This window comes from Pelobates fuscus, chromosome 3 (genome assembly GCF_036172605.1).
Source record: "Pelobates fuscus isolate aPelFus1 chromosome 3, aPelFus1.pri, whole genome shotgun sequence".
Classification (NCBI taxonomy): Eukaryota; Metazoa; Chordata; class Amphibia; order Anura; family Pelobatidae; genus Pelobates; species Pelobates fuscus.
The window spans coordinates 402,126,377-402,141,196 of record NC_086319.1 but is presented as its reverse complement, the minus strand read 5'-3'; the positions used below and the strand labels follow the sequence as shown (position 1 = coordinate 402,141,196).

The window sequence follows — 14,820 nt, the reverse complement described above, 5'->3', positions numbered from 1 at the left end:
TCCTCAAACAATCCATTGTTAATTCCAGGTTGTGAGGCAACAAAACACGAAAAATGCCAAGAGGGGGTTAATACTTTTGCAAGGCACTGTAACTTGGGCCACACACAGGAGAGATCTTTCGGTAATGTCATTTGTTTGGGGATGTGGGCATGGGAACCCTGTTTTTGTTATAAAAATTGTTTCCCTGGTGGCCCCCTGTGTAAAGGAGTAGCAATTGTCCCAATAAACCAGCTCTTCTTCACCCTTTACAGAATCTCGGTAATGTTTGGGTGGAACAGTGATATTGGCTACAATCTCTGAGCTATATTTACCCGAGCTATAATCACAACAGGGGGAAAAGGCACCAGTTTACATAGTCACACTATATTCATGCACACAAACACACCAAATTACAACTATGCACAAAATAACTCCATTATGCTCCAGGTGTGCCATGACTTTAGGAGAAGGTGGACTAGCTTGTAGAAAGTGTCCTTTGTTTCTAATAGCGGAGCAGGAGAGCCGGGTACTTTGAACACAGGCTGGTTCTTGCTTCCTTCATAATGTTTTCGGTGTTTACAGGAATGTCATGTACAAAATCAGATCTTGACTTCTCTTGCCTGCAGAAAATTCCGCTTGGGAGCTTTGGTTACAGTAGACCCCGTTTCCCGAGGCAGATAATCGGTTGCAACATTGAGTCAGGGGGAGTCAAGCAGAGGAAATGGCTGCACTAACAGGTGGCTATGGAGCTGCTCGACTAGCACTCCAGGCCCAGACAGGAGCAACCCACAAGGAAATTTCCCGCTGGGCCAAGCAAATGCCTTACTCACCAAACACTAAAGTCAGTGCTTCTCTATGAGAATCACTGCTGTGCATTGACCCTGTTGACAAATCATTCTCTATTCATATTGTTTGGGAGAAAAGCACAAGTGGTGAGGCGACCCTCTTGTCCCTAGAGTTCAGCGAACGTCTATACCGAAAATATTTTGCAACAATCCATTTTTATGAATAGACTTATTTAGAACACAGGCGTGTTTTCTTTTAAATCCACTCCATTTCCCAAAAGGTTTTGATGCAAATCCATGTGAGTTTAAATAGTCACCGACTATGAGATATGACCCATGGGGGCTAAAATAAATGTCTCCCTGATATTCCAAGTTTTATATGACAGGGTTAAGGTTTGCCTATTAGTAGACTGTAAATTATTTACTTTAATGCATGTGTAATCTGCCAGTGGTGAATGGGTGATCACGCTGTCTTTGCCAGTAGTGACATATACAGGTACAGACATCTCTCCTAAAAAGATGCCAGTTCTCTGCCCATCAGCGACACAGTGGAAATGCTAGTGCTGCCACCTAGTGTTAAAACTGAGCAGAAAATAACGAGAGCCCGAGGAAAAGACTCTTGCACTGTAATTATCTCCATAAGACATTAAAATATAACTGTAGCCCGTGGTGTGCTTTTAACATTTTTTCAGGGGCTTAAAAATGTCTTTAGCACTGAAGCATAAGATTGACATTTTAACAACTGCACTCTGGATATCAAACACACCTCTCTCGATCTTTTATTATTCTATACAATATTCATAGACCTGAATGTACTCAAATATCAAATTCAGCAAAAATGTACAAAATATCTACACGTTATGAACATGTTCAAAATTATAAGTCAAAAAACAAAAGCAATATTTTAGGCAGAATATATACACATGTACAAGAGGGAGGCACTTTGTGAAATTGTGAGGGCGTTTTAAATGTCCCCAATTTTTAGCTCAGTTTTATTGTGCTTCACTCCCACACCACCACAGCTGCAGAGAATTTTCTCCCGAGATGCCTTGTGGAGACCTCTCTTCCTCCCGGGATTCGTCGCCGCTGTCATTTAATTCCGGAAACTTTCTTTGGCCCGACGCGGTCGCCAAAAGTGGGTAAGATGGGTGCAAGCTACAGCAACAAACAAGATTCTAGTTACCATAAAGGATTAATAATAAATCACATGTATATTATCAGGAAGAATCCATGTAGATATTTCTAGTTTTCAAGAATAACCACCTACATGAATCTACATTTTATCAAAACAGGAATCTGAGATTCTAACATAACTGGTAAAACAACATGAGCTATTAGACCAGCTGCAACATCTTAACCCATCCAGTAGGGCAACCATTGACCTTTACAGAATTTATCATGATCTCAGTTCCCTCTAGAATAAAATGTAACAATGACAAGGAGTAAAATACAAGGATGTGGTCTAGGGATCAAACCGAAACACATTGTAATAGCTCATGTTAAAAATAATAATAATAAAAGTCTAGAACACTGAAATTAGAAGAATAGGGACCACACTCGGGAGTTCTCACCAGCCCTGGTTGGTGCTCACTCAAACCAGAGTTTTGCACACGTCTTGTTTACTGCAGCATTTATTGGGACAAGCAACGTTTTGGTCTCATAATGAAGCCTTGACGAAAACCTTATAAAAGCTGCAGGAAGCAAGCGGTTGATATTGTAGAACTCAAATCACTTTCATTAAGTCTTTTCACATTATAGTTGAAGGGTGACTCCCATATAACTGGCTCCAAAATGGACTTGGATGCGGTAGACCCCATTTCCCCCCAAGTAGCTAGCATCACCTGCTCTTTGTCCCTTTCATTCTCTCTGTTGCTACCATTTTGTTTCCTAGCACTTTAATTTTCTGCTTTCCCATTATTTTAGATGTGTATGTCACATTTTATTTTATTGTTATGCTGTACATATTTGGATTAGATAATAAAAAGTAAGAAAAAAATATCCCTGTTAAATTTAGCAATTAGATTTTGCTATACCCCCCGAATATTCAGCCTCACCTGATTCCATTGACACAGTCATTCTGGGCCTGGAACTGTAACAGAGGAAGGATGGAGGAGTCTTCAGATGGTGATATCGTGTCCCAGACTGACACCAGGCCCTGTGTATCACCACTCAGGAGGTACCGTCCAGATCTGGGGAAAAAGTCACAGTGACTAGGGAGTGGAAAAAACAGAAACAAGAATGGAACTAGAGAGATCACAACACTTACATCTCCATGTCAAAGTACATCCTTTGATTGGTGGAGACGTTTCGTCTCAACGAGGATAAGACCTTCCCAGGGTAGCGGATATCCCAACACAAGATCTCAGGGTCCTGAAGGATAAAGAACATTCACTAGATTACCTTGTCTACCACTTCGAGGTGAACTAAAGCCTATTGAACAGTCTGTATCCTCAAGAGTATGTGATCCCAATGGGAAGGTTTACAGACCCACTTATAACAGGAGACATATTTCTGTGACATCTAACACCTTGTTGTGGTTGTCCCTCTGTTGTAATCAGAACGGTTAAAGCCCTGGGATGACTCTCACTATGTTGTAATCAGTACAGCCAGAGCCATAGACTGTCTATGGTCCTAATGTAAGCAATCACAATTCTGTGATATCGGTCTGCTTGTTATAAATAGGACAGTCAGAGCCCTGGGGTGTCTATTGGCCTGCTGTAAGTGAGAAAGTCAGAGTTCTGTGATATTGGTCTGCTTGTTATAAATAGGACAGTCAGAGCCCTGGGGTGTCTATTGGCCTGCTGTAAGTGGGACAGTCTGAGTTCTGTGATATCGGTCTGCTTGTTATAAATAGGACAGTCAGAGCCCTGGGGTGTCTATTGGCCTGCTGTAAGTGAGAAAGTCAGAGTTCTGTGATATTGGTCTGCTTCTAATAAATAGGACAGTCAGAGCCCTGGGGTGTCTATTGGCCTGCTGTAAGTGGGACAGTCTGAGTTCTGTGATATCGGTCTGCTTGTTATAAATAGGACAGTCAGAGCCCTGGGGTGTCTATTGGCCTGCTGTAAGTGAGAAAGTCAGAGTTCTGTGATATCGGTCTACTTGTTATAAATAGGACAGTCAGAACGCAGATTTCTGTCACCCTGTTATAGTCGTACTTTTCTCCCACCGGAGTAAACGCAGTGGCCATCAGAAGAGAAAACCAGGTGGGTGACACCTCCATGATGCCCCTGCAGAACAGCAAGAGTGACCCCCTCATGGCGAGAGTATAACCCCAGGGATTTAGAGTAGGATCCACAGGCATAAATATCTTGACACGGGCTGAATGCAATGCAAGAAATAATTCCAGACTGTCCTTGTTTCTTCTCTGGAAAAAAAACATGAACCGGATTAAAAAGAAAAACCAATACACCTACTTTTTTATTTTTATTTTTTTAAAGATGAAAACTAGAGATCTCTAAAAACAGTTGTATTCACTACCGAGCATTTTTTGATTGAAGTAAATCAGCGTAACATTTATTTTGGAAGGAATGCATAGCTAAACTATAAGCATATGCTTTTACACACAGCAATTTTGTTTAAAGATTGCTTTGCAGACAACCTTGAAAATAAATAAAAGTATGTCAATTTACACAATTTCTTTTTTTCTGATGGCTGCTAGAGGTGCTTCCTGGGGCATTGCTGCACAGTGTGACTGCCATTCAGTGTCTCCACCCTCTGCATGCAGACACTGAACTTTCCTCATAGAGATTCATTTATTCAATTCACCTCTATGTGGAGATGCTGATTAGCCAGGGCTGTGTTTGGCTTGTGCTGGCTCTGCCCCTGATCTGCCTCCTTGTCAGTCTCAGCCAATACTATGGGAAAGCATTGTGATTGGCTCAAAGAATCACGTCTGATGAGGTCAGCTGTAAGCAGGTAGATCAAGGGCAGAGGCAGCACCTGCAGACTTAACTGCAATTAAGATTTCACTATATTTATGAAGGCAATGGAGAACCAAGAGGCTAGATGGGGGTTGTAACACAATGAGGTCAGGAATACATGTTTGTGTTCCTGACCCTATAGTGTTCTTTAACCCCTTAAGGACACACGACATGTGTGACATGTCATGATTCCCTTTTATTCCAGAAGTTTGGTCCTTAAGGGGTTAAATGTTCTGGAAAATGACAGACCACCCCCCTGGCTCATTCACTTCAAAGAAAACCGCCAATTAAGTGCTCTCTCTGTGTGGCCACTGTTCGTATAGTCGAACGCCAAGTGTAAGAGAAAACGGCGCAAATCTTGTTCACACGAAGGGAGGCAGCGGTACTTGGTCGTCAAGTGTCTGGAGCCAAAGTCGGACACTCAACCCCCCAAACGCCGCTCAAACTACACGAACGCCTGCTTCCTTTCACTGACCAGCCAGGAGAGCGCTATTCGGCAGATTTGTTCCCACGAACTAGGGGAACAAACGCTAGCTATGAGCCAGGGGTACCGTTCGTGCATTTATTCGTTTTTTGTACTTTGGGAAATAGACCGACCGCACAGCCCATTTTTATTGAACTATTTCTGGGCAGGAGCATCGTGTGTGGTCGGTCAAATTAAGACTTCTATGTAACTCTTGAACCCCTGAACAGAGATGGGTGATTTTTGAATATGTTGGTCCCCAGATCGGGGCTATCAGGGGATATGACTTTTGTGTGGTTCCCATGGAGTTTTTGGCACTTTGAGTTTTATGGAAATGTATGTTTTTGTGTTGGGAGATAATGGTGTTTAGTAAATTGCTTGACTCAATTATCTCCCCAGTACAGGGGACGGATAATTGAGTCAAGCAATTTACTAAACACCATTATCTCCCAACACAAAAACATACATTTCCTGGACCTGAGACCAAAAATACTTACATAATGTATTTTGTCACTGTCCCCTCTCAGGTCCAGTGGGGAATGCCCCTGGAATGTCAACGTAATCCCTGTACATTGTCAACTGCATATAAACCAGGTGGTTAGCCTGAATAAAGCATTCCTGTTATACCCTTCATCTAGTTTAGACTGATGTTTGGGTACCTGTCTACTTTGCTGAGAGAATATACTTGGATGCTGTACTTCGTCTGGAGAAACGTTCAAATCAACACCCGAAGGAAATAGGCAAACGGGTATCTGCAATACCAGCATTCGTTACATATATATTTACATTTTCACTTGGCTGTCATTCACATTTATTTCTATATCTCCTAGTTTGTTTCCGTTAGCTAGTTAGGATAAAACAGGCAGCACAGGAGCGGGTTCTCCCACATGGATTTGATACTTAGCCTGGATAGAGGACATACACCAACACAATGCTGTGAGCCCGTACCAAGCACACGATTCAATGTTACTCTAAAATATACAGGAATACTCACGGAAGGTGGGCCGACATTGACAGTCTCTTCCTGGCCGAGACGTTTCAAATACTCTGACCATCTTATCAAACCCAGAAAACAGCTGAGCGCCATCAGGGGTGTAACAGAGAGAATGTGCTGCTGTGAGCTCGTCCTGCAAGATAGAATCACACGGTAAATAGATTCACCAGGTCAGGGTTCCAGAAAGCTTCATCCACCTGCACAGTAACATAGATTGAGTTTGTTCCTTTCCTGGCGAGGTAACAAACATACCTGCCCGCTCTTTATAGAATGTGGCACGTGACTGTCTCTTCACCCTGTAAGCTCCGCAGTGCTAACAAGTGTTCCCCTCCACTCAGGGGTTTAGAGAGTGAAGAACAATAAGTGTTTTCCTTACCAGATGATTGTAGGGTCTGTAAGATGCCTTTAGGTTCCCGTGGAACGCGTCCCACACGTGAATCGGATTGTCACGGCTGCTGCTGGCAACACTTAAAAAGACATCAGAAATACAAGGTCAGAAAATCTAGCCTTTTACAACATGAATCTGGGGGAATATGAGATTTTTATCAAAGGACTGAAACGACTTAATATTGTGTATCACAATCTCCACCAAGAAAGGAGAAGCTCTGCGGAAACGCGTTTCCATGATATGTCCATCATCTCATGGACGTATGGGAATGTTTTGTCAACTAGTGCATTAAAGGTCTTTTCACTAAGTAAGCATCTATAAAATTAATCTATAACCAGTGCCACCGTTAGGACAAACGCGCTAAGGACGTTAGGACAAACGCGCTAAGGACGTTAGGACAAACGCGCTAAGGACGTTAGGACAAACGCGCTAAGGACGTTAGGACAAACGCGCTAAGGACGTTAGGACAAACGCGCTAAGGACGTTAGGACAAACGCGCTAAGGACGTTAGGACAAACGCGCTAAGGACGTTAGGACAAACGCGCTAAGGACGTTAGGACAAACGCGCTAAGGACGTTAGGACAAACGCGCTAAGGACGTTAGGACAAACGCGCTAAGGACGTTAGGACAAACGCGCTAAGGACGTTAGGACAAACGCGCTAAGGACGTTAGGACAAACGCGCTAAGGACGTTAGGACAAACGCGCTAAGGACGTTAGGACAAACGCGCTAAGGACGTTAGGACAAACGCGCTAAGGACGTTAGGACAAACGCGCTAAGGACGTTAGGACAAACGCGCTAAGGACGTTAGGACAAACGCGCTAAGGACGTTAGGACAAACGCGCTAAGGACGTTAGGATCATGTTAAGTTCAACATGCTAAGCTGATCCCAGCCACATGAATCATAAACAGTCAGAATTTACAATGTCAGATTGTGAGTGCCACCACTGATAGGTTGAAACTTAGTTTAAAATATTGCTACCTTCGCTCATTGGCACAATAGGTTGTATATTTACAAAGAAATTGTTAAAAAAAAAAAATCAATATCCTGAATTCAAATAGAGCCATATATAAAGATTGGAACGCCCCATTTGAGCACAATATGAGTGCATTCATTGAGTAGCAGGGCACACTGGGTAAGGTTAGAATACTTACAAGCAGGTTTCGGGGTCAGTGGAGTTCATGCACGGGTACCAGCAGTAGTCATAAATCGTGTCCCCCTCAGCCATTCGTAGGACTGCGCTCTACAAAGATGAAAACGTTTGGAAGTCAAAAAAGGGAAACAAGCAGACTAATTAAAGAAACTTCCACTTCCATCTAGGTGGTACAAGAGTCAAAGAATTACTCCAAGCACATGGATTTGAAGTGGTCATGGTGCCTGGAGTCTGTATGTGCAGCGTTTTGCTATTTTTTTTGTTAGTTAGCCATCAGTTTGTGCAAAAAGGTCTCATGTGACAATGCATTTTTAAAAAGAGATAAGTATGGAACCAAAGAAAGAGGAAATGTTACATAGAACAAAGGGGAAAGTCGATGATATCACCACAGGCAGAGATGGGCAAATGTTAGGCTCTAAGAACTTTACTGGGTCTTGTGCCGTAACACATCCTACTTTCCTTAATCTTTGTGTACAAATAATGGCTTTTTAATGTGGGTACAGCGTATATATGAAACAAACACAGTTTTCATAGGGGTGTGTCCAACAGAAGACACAATCAACCAAACATAGATGTTCAGTGCAGAATTTATAATTTCTCATATAACATTACGTATTACAGGAAATCTACTGCGCATGTCTAGCACGTCTTCTCTAAACTATACGAAGGTTATCTTCTCAGCTTGCTCTGTGAAATGGAAGGGAGTATCGATTGCAGCCAAGAGAGAAAATTATGTCTTAACCCCTGCAGACGTGGAAAGACCTAACTAGGGCAAAAGGGCTTTGTTTAACCCTTTATTTACCTGTATCTATGACAAGTCCCCTTCTCTCTGGTACTGCAGGTGAGAGTTAGGCAAGGTATCTCCAGATGTACTAATTACACCTGTAGGCCTTTTATTAATTCTTCACCTCGATTTCCTCGCCATTTCTCACCAAAAGAGCCATCAAGGGATGCTTGCCCACATATCTGTTGCTACAGAATAATATGAGATTTTAAATCCACGTCTCAGTATGCAATACATCCATAGGTTACTGTATATATTTATAGCTCTGTATGTCCAGGGACATATTCACTAAGCATTGCATAGATAAAATATTTCATTCTCCATCAGAAAGTCATCTAACAAAATTAGCTCAAGCTCTGTATAATGCGATAGGGAGAGACATACCATTTCCTCGAGTATATCCCAGTTGCCCATATACAACTCCGGAGGAAGGTTATATACCCTCAGGATGTTATCTTCGCTGTTGGTCATTAGACAGGAACCATCGGGAGCCCTATACAGAGAGCAGTGACATTTTTAATATTAAAAACAAAACGTTTATAGAGTTTTAACACAAAGCCATACACTGACGTACATCGCTGGCTGCTGTCTCCCACACTAGAGCAGGACTGCCAAACTACAGCTCTGGAGGGTTCCAGATTTGAATTTAGCACAATACTTTTTGATAAACAACATTAATTATTTAAAGACAGGTTAATTAGAGAAATCCTTAAAATCTGGCAGCATTACAGCCCACTGGGGAAAGCGCATGCAATAAAATACAGGTGTAAAATAAAAAAAGTAAAACAACAACAACAACAGCTTTCGAAAAGTGTTTACAATAAATGAATTTAGACTTAAAGGGACACTCCAAATACTTAAAGAACTTTAGCTTGCTGAAGTGCTTTATGTGTGAAGAGTGTGTCATTCTTCATTTAATTTTTTTTTTTTTTTTTTTAAGATTTCGATAGAAATTGGAATGTTTATTAATGAAGCTCGTTACACCCTCCTGGCTGTCTGTGAGACAACTGGTTTCGTTACTTCCTGTTTAGCTTACTGAAGCAAAACTCAATAGACAGCAACTGTCCAGAGCACCTGACTTACAAAGACTTCTCATTGAGCTGCATTGGGAAGACTGTGATTGGACAGCCACAAAAAGTCTGGGCGGGGTTAGAAGGGGAGGGCTTGCAACGAATGCACACAAAAAGTCTACAGCTTTTACAAGCTGCTTTTAGATAGAACCTCAATGAAATACATGCATAATTATATTTATCTATTAAATTGCTAAAATATTTATATATATACACACACACATACATTTTTCCCTTAGATCGTTCCTTTAAAAATTGGGATTGGTCTGGATTTTCACAACCAACAGGCTTTGGGGATTTAGAGTCTGCGTTAAAGGGGGATCTTTGTTTTGTTTACACAGATTAACTCGGAGTCTAAATTAAAAAAAAAACAAAAATCCGTGACTTGTAGTGGCTCCTACTAAGTACTCTACGCCCAGAGAAGGACACTCATTTTAGGGGGTATGGCTGGAAATGAAAAATGGGTTGGGCTGTTTTGGTGACTTCATGACCTATTGATGACCAGGTTGTAAGGAAACCTAGTTTCCTCCCGAACCGCCAGAGCCTCAGTGATTATAGCTCTCCGTTCGGTAGATGAAATAAACAAAATCCATACGAATACAATAGCTTTACAAGATGAATCCCTTAATAAAGCATACGAATCCCCAAACATCAGCCTTCTGTTGCAGCCTTCTAGAAGAAGTGTGCAACAGAACTGGCTTTTAATGACCACACACTGGCTTTTATGCAAGTCCCCATGCAAGGGGACATCCCACAGGGAGGGACACAGTATAACCAATCAGTTACAGTAAAAACGTAAAACACACCAGGCACAAACATACAATTCCCTCCCCTAGTCCTGGAGATAATCAAGTCTGATAAAGTAATAACTTGATTATCTCCAGGCAGAAAAATTTTAATTTTCCTTAATATTCAGAACACCCCTTTAGGCATATGGTATCAACACAAACAATATGTCCCCTGATAGCCCCAATCTGGGTGACCAACATATTCAAATTTCACCCAGAATGGATCAGGGGTTCTCAAAAAATATGGAAGTCTTTTGTGACCGGCTAACCGCGAGGTGGTTGCCCAAAATAGTCCCATGAGTTTGGGTAGTTTTGCCGGTCTATTTCGATAAGTGGCAAAAACCGAATAATTCCACTAATGGATTCCCCTGGCTCTTAGCAGCGATTGTTCCCCTCATTCGAATGCACAAAAGTACTGAACAGCGCTCTTCTAGCTGTACGGGAAATAAAGATCCAGTGTTCGCTTGTTGATACCGGTATTCGGGAAGTCGAGTGTCCGATTTTAGTTCCAGACACTCGACGACCAAGTCCTGCTGCCTTTGTTCGCATGAAAAAAGATGGCTGCCGTTTTCTCAGCCACGTGGCGTTTGGTAGTACGAACGCCGTCCGAACAGGTAGAGGGTTCAATTGAGGCATTCTTTAAGTTTAACGAGCCAGGGGGATGGTCTCTGTTCGGTAGTTACATCTACCGAATGAATAGGGAAGAAATATTGAACATAAAAGAGGGATTTCTCCACACAGGTATATCGCTGTAATTTAGAAAATCAAAGTATGTTATTGACAGTTTCTAAACATATTTATTTTACTTTAAAGTGCATCTGTTCTAGTACACAGAACGTAAACTCGTTTTGAAGAGCACAACATTCCATCTATAAGTTGTAGTAGCAGAATTGCTGTATATTTTCCAAATGAAGTCCCTCCCCAGACTTGTCCATCAACCTTCAGCAAAGATGCTGGCATGGCAACCACGCTGAAGTTGCAGTGACAGGGGATAAAAAGGAGAGACTTCCCACAGGCGGAGACACTATGACAGCTGTGTATATTCCACCAGTGAGTGTCTGTCACCTTTTGATGGAGGAATATAAGAAATGAGTGACTGATATCACTCTGTTCGGATGTCAAAGTGTTGGCAATGTAGAATGCTGTGAACGGTCTGGGACGTGCCAATCACATTGGGGGGGGGGGGGGGGAGCATGCAAGCAGGGCTGGATGTTTTTACTACATTTATAAAATATTAATTAATGGGACATTCTAACAGGTTTACTTTAAAGACACATTACGGTGAGTCGCATTGCTGTGAAGCCCTATTACACACCCAGACACGTCTAAAAGTGGAACAGGGCAATCTGGGCGCCAAAAGAGTGACTGTCCCCCATAAATAAACACAGTATGCATTGTGTGTAAGGAACGTGATGTAACCTTTGCATGGTGCAAATAGTCTGGGCTCAGACAGAGAAGGAGCCACTACCACAGTGAGGAATATGGGAGCAAGAGACTCACATCCAATAATACCAGGGGGAGAAGGAGACTCACATCCAATAATACCAGGGGGAGCAAAATACCAGCAAGGCTCTCACCGGGGGGCTCCCACCTAATACAGGGGCAGCAGGGGGCTCCCACCTAATACAGGGGCAGCAGGGGGCTCCCACCTAATACAGGGGCAGCAGGGGGCTCCCATCTAATACAGGGGCAGCAGGGGGCTCCCATCTAATACAGGGGCAGCAGGGGGCTCCCATCTAATACAGGGGCAGCAGGGGGCTCCCATCTAATAGAGGGGCAGCAGGGGGCTGCCACCTAATACAGGGGCAGCAGGGGGCTGCCACCTAATACAGGGGCAGCAGGGGGCTCCCACCTAATACAGGGGCAGCAGGGGGCTGCCACCTAATACAGGGGGAGCAGGGGGCTCCCATCTAATACAGGGGCAGCAGGGGGCTCCCATCTAATACAGGGGCAGCAGGGGGCTCCCATCTAATACAGGGGCAGCAGGGGGCTCCCATCTAATACAGGGGCAGCAGGGGGCTCCCATCTAATACAGGGGGCTCCCATCTAATAGAGGGGCAGCAGGGGGCTCCCATCCAATAGAGGGGCAGCAGGGGGCTCCCATCAAATAGAGGGGCAGCAGGGGGCTCCCATCTAATACAGGGGCAGCAGGGGGCTCCCACCTAATACAGGGGCAGCAGGGGGCTCCCACCTAATACAGGGGCAGCAGGGGGCTCCCATCTAATACAGGGGCAGCAGGGGGCTCCCATCTAATACAGGGGCAGCAGGGGGCTCCCATCTAATACAGGGGCAGCAGGGGGCTCCCATCTAATACAGGGGCAGCAGGGGGCTCCCATCTAATACAGGGGCAGCAGGGGGCTCCCATCTAATACAGGGGCAGCAGGGGGCTCCCATCTAATACAGGGGCAGTAGGGGGCTCCCATCTAATACAGGGGCAGCAGGGGACTCCCATCTAATAGAGGGGCAGCAGGGGGCTCCCATCTAATACAGGGGCAGCAGGGGGCTCCCATCTAATACAGGGGCAGCAGGGGGCTCCCATCTAATACAGGGGCAGCAGGGGGCTCCCATCTAATACAGGGGCAGCAGGGGGCTCCCACCTAATACAGGGGCAGCAGGGGGCTGCCACCTAATACAGGGGCAGCAGGGGGCTCCCATCTAATACAGGGGCAGCAGGGGGCTCCCATCTAATACAGGGGCAGCAGGGGGCTCCCATCTAATACAGGGGCAGCAGGGGGCTCCCATCTAATACAGGGGCAGCAGGGGGCTCCCATCTAATACAGGGGCAGCAGGGGGCTCCCATCTAATACAGGGGCAGTAGGGGGCTCCCATCTAATACAGGGGCAGCAGGGGACTCCCATCTAATAGAGGGGCAGCAGGGGGCTCCCATCTAATACAGGGGCAGCAGGGGGCTCCCATCTAATACAGGGGCAGCAGGGGGCTCCCATCTAATACAGGGGCAGCAGGGGGCTCCCATCTAATACAGGGGCAGCAGGGGGCTCCCATCTAATACAGGGGCAGCAGAGGGCTGCCACCTAATACAGGGGCAGCAGGGGGCTCCCATCTAATACAGGGGAAGCAGGGGGCTCCCACCTAATACAGGGGCAGCAGGGGGCTCCCATCTAATACAGGGGCAGCAGGGGGCTCCCATCTAATACAGGGGCAGCAGGGGGCTCCCATCTAATAGAGGGGCAGCAGGGGGCTCCCATCTAATAGAGGGGCAGCAGGGGGCTCCCATCTAATAGAGGGGCAGCAGGGGGCTTCCATCTAATAGAGGGGCAATAGGTGGCTTCTGACTAATAGGGACAGCTCTCTTTTTAAAAATGAACTGTAACCTTTATTTTAAATGGTCTATTACAGGAACACTATAGTTAACGAGTCCATTTAATTTCCATGAAGTGATCAGGGTGCTGTAGTCCTGTCACTTAAAGCTTTCAATGTAAAACATTGCCGGTTTTCAGAAAAGACAATGTTTAACTTAAAGGGTAAACATGCCTCTAGTGGCGCTTCTGCTGCAACGACCAATTAAAACTCAGCTATGTGATGATTCAGTGTTTTCCTACACTGGATGTGTGCATAGCACTCGCCGCGCATGTACACCATGAGAAGCATTGGATTGGGCGTCTCTTTAATGACAATGCAGGAGATGGAACGGCGAGCAGTGCCGAGGGAGTCTTGGCACTGAAAAAAATAAGTAAAAACGGGGTGGGGGAGGGTGCTTTAACAGCTTTTATCTTTAGAAATCTAAACACATTTAGAAGATAAAAGAGGGTGTTTATAGTTCCAGCTGTTATAATACTATAGACTATAGAAAAAAATTCTGGAAAATGTAGGGACACAAAAGGAGAAGGGAAATGGTTCTATGACCACAATGCGTGCTACGGGTCCATGTATTGCCAATAAATGGATTAACGCAAAAAGTCTTTTTACACACTTACAAAGTCAATAATTTCTTGATCCTCATACTGAGAATTGGAAGCCGTATTCATTGGCAGACGATCAGTAAACAATGTAACTACCATCCCAGTGTGAAGGGATAGCAAACATGGTATTCTCTAAATAAAAAGGCAGACTTGTGTTGTTCTATTGAGTAAAGAAGGCTCAAGATTGGAACCCTGCAAGTGGCTGAGGAATATCACAAAGATCTCGATTCTGCCCTCCGGTACCACAATAGTTAAAAATGCTTGCGAGAAATCAGGTTAAATGAAATCAGGCAATCAGTTTCAGCGCAAGAGTTCACCTCATTTCAGTTGATTTTATTCAGCAGTAAAAATGGATACCTTACTGTTTGTACATATAAAGTGAGTTATTAAGGCTCACAAATATTTTTCTGCGCAATTTATATGGAAATAGTTCAGCCTTCGACAGCTATATTTATCCCGGTGTGTACAAACTAGGATGGAGAGAGGCAAGGAGAGTTGAAAGCCTGATTACACAGCATGGACGCAAAATGATTTTCTGAGAGCGGGCTCCGTCACGGAGAGATGGACATAAAAAAA

General features: G+C 44.3%; 1 protein-coding gene across 1 annotated transcript in view; it reads right to left on the bottom strand.

The window, feature by feature from the left end:
- Positions 1–1,515: 1,515 nt before the first annotated feature.
- The window catches only part of WRAP53 (WD repeat containing antisense to TP53), a 31,054-nt gene continuing 17,749 nt past the window's right edge, over positions 1,516–14,820 (bottom strand). Inside the window, exons 4-11 of the mRNA XM_063449721.1 lie at positions 8,851–8,959; positions 7,684–7,772; positions 6,518–6,608; positions 6,142–6,274; positions 3,920–4,128; positions 3,031–3,134; positions 2,819–2,953; positions 1,516–1,919 (exon numbers count right to left, since the gene is read on the bottom strand). Coding sequence (XP_063305791.1) covers positions 1,757–1,919; positions 2,819–2,953; positions 3,031–3,134; positions 3,920–4,128; positions 6,142–6,274; positions 6,518–6,608; positions 7,684–7,772; positions 8,851–8,959 — 1,033 coding nt within the window. The 3' untranslated portion in view covers positions 1,516–1,756. The remainder of the gene's footprint in view (positions 1,920–2,818; positions 2,954–3,030; positions 3,135–3,919; positions 4,129–6,141; positions 6,275–6,517; positions 6,609–7,683; positions 7,773–8,850; positions 8,960–14,820) is intronic.